Below are 9804 nucleotides of genomic sequence, written 5' to 3'. Positions count from 1 at the left end.
GGGATAGGATACAGAAGGACCTAGACAAATTGGAGGATTGGGCCAAAAGAAATCTGATGAGGTTCAATAAGGATAAGTGCAGGGTCCTGCACTTAGGACGGAAGAACCCAATGCACAGCTACAGACTAGGGACCGAATGGCTAGGCAGCAGTTCTGCGGAAAAGGACCTAGGGGTGACAGTGGACGAGAAGCTGGATATGAGTCAGCAGTGTTCCCTTGTTGCCAAGAAGGCCAATGGCATTTTGGGATGTATAAGTAGGGGCATAGCGAGCAGATCAAGGGATGTGATCGTTCCCGTCTATTCGACATTGGTGAGGCCTCATCTGGAGTACTGTGTCCAGTTTTGGGCCCCACACTTCAAGAAGGATGTGGATAAATTGGAGAGAGTCCAGCGAAGAGCAACAAAAATGATTAGGGGACTGGAACACATGAGTTATGAGGAGAGGCTGAGGGAGCTGGGATTGTTTAGCCTGCAGAAGAGAAGAATGAGGGGGGATTTGATAGCTGCTTTCAACTACCTGAAAGGGGGTTCCAAAGAGGATGGCTCTAGACTGTTCTCAATGGTAGCAGATGACAGAACGAGGAGTAATGGTCTCAAGTTGCAGTGGGGGAGGTTTAGATTGGATATTAGGAAAAACTTTTTCACTAAGAGGGCGGTGAAACACTGGAATGCGTTACCTAGGTAGGTGGTAGAATCTCCTTCCTTAGAGGTTTTTAAGGTCAGGCTTGACAAAGCCCTGGCTGGGATGATTTAACTGGGAATTGGTCCTGCTTCGAGCAGGGGGTTGGACTAGATGACCTTCTGGGATCCCTTCCAACCCTGATATTCTATGATTCTAGGATTCTAAGTGGGAGGAGCCAGGATTTGGTCCAATATGAGCAAAGAACTGTAAAATATCAGGAGGGTATTTATCTCCACTGTCCTGCATTGATTCTGATAGAAGTGTGTATACAGTTATAGGGGGAAAGAGATATGTAAATTAACCAGTGCTTCAATTATAAATCCATTTCATAGTGCAAAGCTCCACACTTTCAGCTAACTGGAGGGTTTAGAGAGGCTATCTGTGCCCCCCTGCTCCTTGAGCTCCAGTCCTGCATAAGGCAGACCTTCCCCAACCCCAATCCTCCCTACCATCTCAGTAAAATGCACATTTGGTGTAATATGCTTTAACATCAAAGAAGCCAAGAATTTTTTTTCCTCCCTCAGGCTCCTAGCGAACCATATGTTTCAGCTCGGCAAACATGTCTTCAATTGACACACTTTTTTCTTTTCTTTTTTAAATTGCCCCTGGAGGATCCTAAAACAAAAAGGCATGCAGATGGAAAATATATTTTATTGATCAAACACTTGTTCCACTCCCTCCTTCCCTCCCCTGCTCCCAACCTCCCATAATCAATCCCACATGGGTTTCAGGCATCAACATTGTTCATGTCTTTGTTAATGTCACTTCCTTATTACACAAAAGGAATTAAGAATGTTTGATAGGAGTTTGGAGAGTTTTAAAAGAAATAAATGACAAACACTAAACATTTTGTATCGTATGTGGTATTATTTTCAGTTGCAAGTATAAATAGTAGCATTATAATACAAGACAAACACTTCAGTTCATTATTTTGACAAAATACTTTTCTTAAGAACTGTATTTCATGTAAAAGTTTTAAACAACCAAGAAACCAGAAGCCTGATCTGCTTCTCTTTGAAGTCAATGGGGGTTTTCCCATTAACTTAATGGGAGGAGGATCTAGTTCCCTGGAGAGGAAATGTCATTTTAATTTGGAATTATTTAACAAAGCTGTAAAGTTGTTTCCAGAAAATAAAACAGGAAAAATGCCTTTGACTCAAAGAAATACAATACATAAAATACTGAATGCAGTTATGAGATAGACCTGAGAAGAATTTCAGGGATACAGGTCTGTCTATGGCAAGATTTGCCACAGTGCTCTAAAGTTATCAGAAAGGCTCTAGAAAATAAAGAAAGCTACGGTTCAGTTCACTAGAGGGAAGTAAATGTATTAACATTGATAAGAAATCTCTTCCATTCCATAACTTAGTAATTTAGGTTTATGGTTCTAAAAGGAAGATTAGAAATGTGTAATTCTTGAAGTACCCATAATACGGCAACTAGAGTGCAAAACTTGCCCATTTCTGGCATCTTAAATAAACCATTCAATTCACAGGAAAATGTGGGACAGATTCTCTACCCACATGATCTAACCAACGTTTACTGTTCTTGAGATATAGGCAAACAGACTGATACTCCCTCATCTGAAGATGTAAAATGTTACACTCTGCACTTGTAAAGCCTTTTACACTTGTGAATAGTCCTACCAAAGTCGGTTTGCATGAGAGTGGACTATTCATGTGAGCAAGTAACATGTAAAGTCAACCTGATATTGAGAAGGACGCTGAGGATCTTGAAAGAGTTCTGCTAAATTCACCAGCCACCATCATCAATGCAAGGAAGAGGTACTCTTCGCTCTAGTGGAGAAACTAAACAGGACAGGAGATTGGCATTTCCCCTCATTTGGAACAGTCTATTGCAACAGTATAGCATTAGGATTTATACAGTTCTAAGCCCTTCTCAGCAACTCAGGGACTTGGCTGCTTGAGTGCACAGGTGTCCAAAAGAAAGAAATTATTACACTTCATGCTAAGTGGCATAGTTTTCCTTCTGGAAAGGCAGCGATTGGCATGGTGTGAGAATGGGAGCACCCTCTCAGCTGAGCAATGATCCCTCCATATCAAGCTTAAAGTATATTTTTTTCCTCTTCCCTGACTGTTTCCCTCTCTCCCCCTGCCCTCCTTTGCCTCCCTCTTTGGGCTGGGCCTTTTCAGTTTGAGAGCTTGAGGTGCTCTCTATCTCTGTTCATCTCACCTCTTCTGGGGGAGGGTCCAGAGCTTCCTTCTACTCTTATTATGGAGAAGTCTACTTTCCCCTCTTTCTCTTCCTTTATTCATTTATTCTTTCCTTTCCCTGCAATGGTACCCAGTCAGTTCTGACATCATGAGGTGCAGGCAGGAACCCAAAGAGAAACATGTGCTTCCAGCAGGGGCAAGAGTTTTGTCAATGACAGAGAAATATCAGGACCACTTCCAGGTATAATGGGATCTACAATACTAACTCCAGTACAGATATTACAAAGCCATTGCCTCTGCTTTGTGGACAGAGGGTTTTACCAAGGCTTCTTCAGGACTGTCAATCCCACATCTCTCACGAACATTAAAAAACTGACATGCTGTACACTGAAGAGAATTGCTGACTACCTCTGCCTTATGATCTGTGCTGGACTTCTGCCTTCATGTTTCTTTCTGTGAAAAACTGAGAAATAAATCATAATGTAAGATGCCATTTTATTTTCACTTTAATTCATACATTTATTTTTGCAGTAGCTCATTGGAAATATTCATATCCCTTAAATTGCAGGGGGGAAAGCAAACAGCAGTCAAATGGAAAAGAATGTATAAATTAGAGAAGCCTTGTGTCTTAGGCAATGCTTTTAAAAATGAGGGTCTGACTACCCAGTTCCTTAAGCTCTGTTGCTTCAGAGGGAAAGTCATGCTGAATACAAATTTCAATGTCTGATGAAAAAAATATAATGTATTAAATATGCCAGTTGGACACGTTGCCTTGAATTTGGAAATAGATTAACCTTCATGAGCATGAACTAATTTTACCTCTGATATAAGGGTTTTGTAATTATTGGATGCTGAATTTCTGGCAGAAAAATAGAGTGGAAACATTAAAACCATTTTGAGAGGACTGCTGCTGGATGATGCTTTTACAGATGTACATGATAATTTCATTGTAAAGACATGCAATATATCTGGCATAAAACTATAAAGATGATCTTTTCTTCTCAATCCCATGCCACAGCAAACCAGGAAAAATCATTTACAAATATTTGCACAGTGATCTGATTGGGAAAGGGTCTGATAGTCATTCTAGCACCATGAGTCACAACTGAAAAATAGCACGGCCGCTGACTGTTACCAGCGAGAAAGCGCAGTGTTAATGGGGGAGTTTGAAGTATCTACTTTGACTAAAGTTTTTTATCTCTTTGTATGGTTTTGCACCCCTTACATAGCTCCAACAGTACTTATACTGATCATTACAACAGCCACCCTCTGCATGAAAACCTCGGTTACAATGTAGGACAAATCCTACTCTTACCCAGTAAAAAAAACGTGAGATGAAGTATGAATGCTGAGGGCCAGATTTTGATACCTAAACTCATGCTCAGAGTATTTTCTACAGTTTTTACTCCACTTTCTCTGCCCTGTATTGACTGGCTGTTTTCTCCAACCCCATCCTGCTCTCTCCCAGTCTCCTCACCTCTGCCTCATTCCTCCCCTTCCCCTCACACCCTTCTCTCTCTCCTCAAGGTCTTTACTGCCCTGTCCCCCTCAGTCACCTCTTCTCTTCACTGTCCCCTCTCCCTTCCCTTGTTGTGCTGTTTGGCTAATCCCCTCCAACTAAACCCCATCCCCCACCCATGAGAGAGAGAGAGAGAGAGAGAGATTATGGAATTAACAGGATATTTGCAGGCCATCACACTGATTACTCTGTGTATGCTATTTCCCTTTCCCCCACTCTTCGCCTGTCTTATCTAGTTAGGCCATGTCTACCCAAGCACTTATGTCGGCAAAACTTTGTCACTCAGGGGTGTGGAAAACACACACACACACCCCTGAGCGACATGTTTCGCCGGCATAAGTGCTCATGTGCACAGCGTTATGTTGGCAGGAGATGCTCTCCCACCACTCATTAAGCTGGTTTTATTATATCAATGGGAGAGCTCTCTGCACGAGCACTCTTAGGTCACGTCTACACTACCCGCCGGATCAGCGTGTAGTGATCGATCTATCGGGGATCGATTTATCGCGTCTAGTGTAGACGCGATAAATCGATCCCTGATCGCTCTGCCGTCGACTCCAGAACTCCACCAGGGTGAGAGGCGGAAGCAGAGTTGATGGGGGAGCGGCGGCCATTGATCCCACGCCGCGAGGACGCAAAGTAAGTGATTCTAAGTCGATCTAAGATTCAGCTATGCTATTCTCGTAGCTGAAGTTGCATATCTTAGATCAATCCCTCCCTCCCCCCAGTGTAGACCAAGCCCTACAGCAGCACAGCTGTATCGGTACAGCTGTGCCACTAAGTTTTTAAGTGTAGACATTGCCTTAGACTACAAGTTCTTTAGGGAAGGGATTGTCTGTTACACCATATTTGTACTGTGCCTAGCACAATGGGGCCTAATCTTGGTTGATCCCTAGGCACTACCATAATAAATAATAAAATGCTGATTAGCACCTTGCTTCACAAATAGTACCATTGAAATCAATGGGTCAACTCTTGGAGTAAGGCACTATTCAAGGTGATTAAGGATTCCAGAATCTGGCTGGGAGTAAATGAAGTCTAATTGTCCTGATGTTTTGCAGACATATACTTCTTGGTACATACTTGGGAGCAAGTTTTGTTTAAGCTAGCTGCTTGAGAGACTGCCTCCCTCTCTGTGCAATACCCTGGCACCCATGACCATCGCAGAGACTTCAGCAAGCAGTCCCCTTGTTTAAGAAGAAAGGGGTTAGCAAGAGGACATTGTCAGTTGCAGGCCCTGAGCTTTGGCATTAACTTCCTCTCCCTTAGTTCACCAGAGCCCAGATCTAGAGACCCTCAGCAGATGCTACAAAACATGCCTCTTCTCCCAGGGTTTTATCTGGGGCAGGAGTCCAGGGTACTGTGTGAATGATCAGGTGGGGCATCTGGGCATGGATAATGAGGAAAGCTTCATTCTGGAGGCTAGGGAAGGATTTTTAACTATTTTTCCACTATATACCATTAATGTCCATTTGTTTTTAAATCTATATTCCAGATTGTCAAGAAAATATGGACTGATTCTCCAATTAACATTCCCTTCATTATGTACCTGTTAAAATTTTATGTCCAAGGAGAGCCATCATTGTCACCAGGATTAAAATTATTGCTGACAGGGACATGATCCTTATGGAGTTTTCATCATCTTCTTGACTCTCGGAAGATAATGCTGGGAAAAATGTATTTGTTGTTATGGAAAATGCACATCTGAGAATAAATAATTTCTAAATAGTGACTCTATTCACTAAAAACATAACACTTGCTGCAGACCACAAAGTGCATTTCTTTTAGCCTCCAAACAAATAGCTGGAACTAGGCACCCATACTGGATCACAGTGAGGTCCATCAAGTCCAGTATCTTGCCTCTGAAGTAGACAGTTTCAGTTGCTTCAGAGGAAGGTATGTGAACATTGCAGTAGGCAAATGTGGGATAATCTGCATGACACATTAGATCTTATCTTGATCTCTAATAGTTAGAGATTGGCTTAGCCTTAAAACCTAAAGCATGAGGTTTTGTAGTCCCTCTACAAAATTTTAATTAGCTTTAATTATAACTGGATATTCTCAATATTCATATATGTGTCCAATGCCTTTTTTTAATCTTGTTGAGTCCTTTGTCCAAAAAACTTCCTATGGCAAGGAGTTCCACAGTTTAGTCACATTATGGGGGAGAATATTTCCTTTTATCAGTTTTTAATTTCCTACCTTTCAATTTAATTAAATGTCTCCTTGTTCTTATGTTATAAAAGACAGAGCAGAATCTCCCAGTCCACCTTTTCTAACCTTTCATTATTTTATATGCTTTTATCATGTCCTGGAAAGTTATATCCTGATAACCTCAACTGTAGTGATGAATGTGTTTAAGTATTTGACTTCATGCGGTATTGTATTTTTCAAAGAAAATGAGTTACCAAGTCCCATACAAGCACTCCCTCAGAGCTCTGCCACCAGGATACAATTACAGGCCCCAACGTTTTTAGAGCCAGGCTTCTTAAAGTGAACTGTGAAGAGCTTTTATGGTACAACCAAAATGTGTACTAGGAATTATATCTCTAAAGCTATGTTTTTCAAAGGGCCTTATGAGCAGGTGATTTTCGCATCTGCTTTTAACACTCCATAGACAATGTATGGTCTCAACCCTCACTCCCTTCCTGTGATTTGATTTGATTTATTACAGCAACTGAACAATAAGATGACCAAGTGCAATTGGAGTCTTCTTCCCAGCTTGACTGCACCTAGAGTTCTCAGTTCAGCGCTTCTCCTATTGTGCCTTAGATCCAAAATCCCTGTCTCAGGGCTATCCCTGCTGTGAGCCCTGATCTGACCTCACTATTGCTTATTGCTAGGACTTAAACTTAAACACAGTTGAGCCCATCATTGTATCTGAGAACTTTTCAAACCATTAATTAATTTATCCTTGCAATACCTCCATGAGGTAGGGAAGTGCTATTATCCCCTTTGTACAAATGGGAACTGAGTCACAGAGGGATTAAATGACTTGCCCAGAGTCACACAGAAAGTCTGTGGCAGTGCTGGGAATTTACCCTTGAAGGTTTACTGAGTTCCAGTTCCGTGTCTTAGTCACAATGTCACCCTTCCTCCTTTACTTACGGAGTAAAGAGATCAGGATTTGACTCTGAAATCTGCAGCCCAGAAGGATGGGGATTGTTGTGTCAGTCCCAGGAGACCCTGATTCTGCTGTCAAACCCATCTCATCTTCTATCTCAATCTTTCATGTGACACATTATTAGTACTTACTGCATTGGATATCGCAGATCTGCAGTGGAACAGAATAATCTACATCTGTCCTCCCCACCTTTTATAAAAGAAAGAAAAAAATGGTTATATCCCTCTCAACAATATTGTTTATGATCATTTGTTTTGGCAAAATAAACATTGGCTTGTTAGTTTACTGAAATGAATGCAGATTTTAAAAAAAAAATCTGTTTAATGGTTTAGCTTATACTTGTGTCACTCTTAGTCACTTTCAGGGTTACAGAAGATGTAGCTACGAGGGAATTTTCTGCTGGAATGATTTTCTGATGGAAAATAAGGGTTCCCTAGTTGCCTTTCTAGATGGCCCTTGTCACTTTCACTTTCTGACTAAAGACAGAAAGTGACAACAGCCTTCCAGGCCAGCTGCCAGAAGAAGAGCACCAGAAGAACTTTCTACCTCCCCATGCCTCCAAGCCCATCTGACTCTGGATGTTTAGTTTTTAAAAAAGTGATTTTTGTTTTCCAGTGTGCCTAGCATACTTTTGGGTGCTATACAATAATAAAAATAGTTCTAAGTTTCTGGTGAAAATACTCATAAAAAACAAATGTAACACTCACTTTCCAGGTGGAATCAGACCTTTGAGTTTTAAATTCATTTTCTATGAACATATCTGTTAGTAAAACTCAGTTCTACAGATATGTGCTGGCATTTTTGCATATTATTTGCCCAGCTCTGTTTCAATAATAGTCATTTAAATATGTATCAGTACACTTAGTATGCTGCATGTCTCCTTGTTTACTATTGTATACATATGCCTGAATGCGCTAAAGTCCTTAGACTTGTTTTTTAGAAAATGTTAATACATTTGTTACTTCCCTCTGCCCTTCTGACTCCAATCTTTTCATCATAAGAGGTTTTATAGATGGAGGGGTTAATTTAATAGCCCTTAATATTCCACTGTTGCCATCTACAAAAATAAGAGATCAAGAATGGACCTTAAATAATTAATACAAGCTCAGCAAGGGACAACAGCAGCACATTCAAACTATTAATAATGCTCTTTGCAACCTACAAGTGGGTCATGGTCAGATTTGGCTGGGAGGAGGCAGCTGCGACACTGCCCACAGTTTCTTATTTCCACGCCAGCTTGTTTATTTAGTGCAGAGTATATCTACAAATCAGCAGACCTACCTGAATGCAAACTTCTGAGCCACATATTTCACCTGAAATATTGACAGATGTGGGCTGAGAGTCACCCTGATGAAAACAAAGTGGAAAGCTGTTAACTTCAGAGCTTGTGGGCAACCAAAATGCATAGTCTCCCTCCAGCTCTTTGGCTCTTTTGTCAGTAATGTTATGTATTTAACTACCTTAAAATATGTGGCAGATTGTTTTCATTATTGAAGGTTCTTTTCCTTTTAAGGACTTCCCTCCCTCAGGGGTACGGAACGCCGTGAGCACAGTGCAGCCAGTTTGGTTCAGGAGGTGCAGGATTTGAGGAACCCATGAAGAGGGCCCATATCCCAGCACATTATGGAGCACAGCACTGTGTCGAAGTGCATAAGGTGGATTGGGGGGTGGACCAGGAAGGGAGACTGGGTAATGATCCACTTTCCATTTCCCCCACACTCCCAGAAGGGGAGGATGCCAGTCGTGGAGGTTGCTAAAGATGGGAGGCTATGGCAGAAGCCATCGAAGGCTTCTACTTGTACTCCATGGCCTAGCTGGGCCAGAGGGGAGAGCCCTGTGTGCTGCAGATCTCCCCATCCCACAGCCAGCTACTCAGGCTGTGCTCTGAGAAAGGATTACCCTGATAGTAAATTTCAGAGTAGCAACCGTGTTAGTCTGTATTCGCAAAAAAAAAAAGGAAGACTTGTGGCACCTTAGAGACTAACCAATTTATTTGAGCATAAGCTTTCGTGAGCTACAGCTCACTTCATCACGAAAGCTTATTTGAGCTTATGCTCAAATAAATTGGTTAGTCTCTAAGGTGCCACAAGTACTCCTTTTCTTTTTGCAAATACAGACTAACACGGCTACTACTCTGAAACCTGTCATTGTGCAAGGCACTGAATTTAGCTGTATGGAGTGGAAATCTATCAACTTCATGAAAAAACTTGCACCTGATGGTAAAGTTACCCTAAAAAAATTGTTCTGCTGCTTAAAATAGTTATTTGTGGCTTGTGCGCAAAAAGGAAAATGACTATTTCTCTG

The 9804-nt window shown here is 41.5% G+C and overlaps 1 protein-coding gene across 4 annotated transcripts in view; it reads right to left on the bottom strand.

The window, feature by feature from the left end:
* Positions 1-1568: 1568 nt before the first annotated feature.
* IL17REL (interleukin 17 receptor E like) overlaps positions 1569-9804 on the bottom strand; it is a 77410-nt gene continuing 69174 nt past the window's right edge. For all 4 annotated transcript variants that reach the window (XM_084613577.1, XM_084613578.1, XM_084613580.1 and 1 more), the window contains 5 exons: positions 8782-8847; positions 7632-7689; positions 5926-6042; positions 3266-3320; positions 1569-2491 (listed from right to left, as the gene is read on the bottom strand). In XM_084613577.1, the coding sequence (XP_084469703.1) occupies positions 2452-2491; positions 3266-3320; positions 5926-6042; positions 7632-7689; positions 8782-8847 (336 nt within the window). In that variant the 3' untranslated portion in view covers positions 1569-2451. The remainder of the gene's footprint in view (positions 2492-3265; positions 3321-5925; positions 6043-7631; positions 7690-8781; positions 8848-9804) is intronic.

The sequence above is a fragment of the Lepidochelys olivacea genome, assembly GCF_965140295.1.
Source record: "Lepidochelys olivacea isolate rLepOli2 genome assembly, chromosome: 1".
NCBI lineage: Eukaryota > Metazoa > Chordata > Testudines > Cheloniidae > Lepidochelys > Lepidochelys olivacea.
The sequence above is the reverse complement of the archived record's forward strand: the minus strand, read 5'-3'. Positions and strand labels throughout refer to the sequence as shown.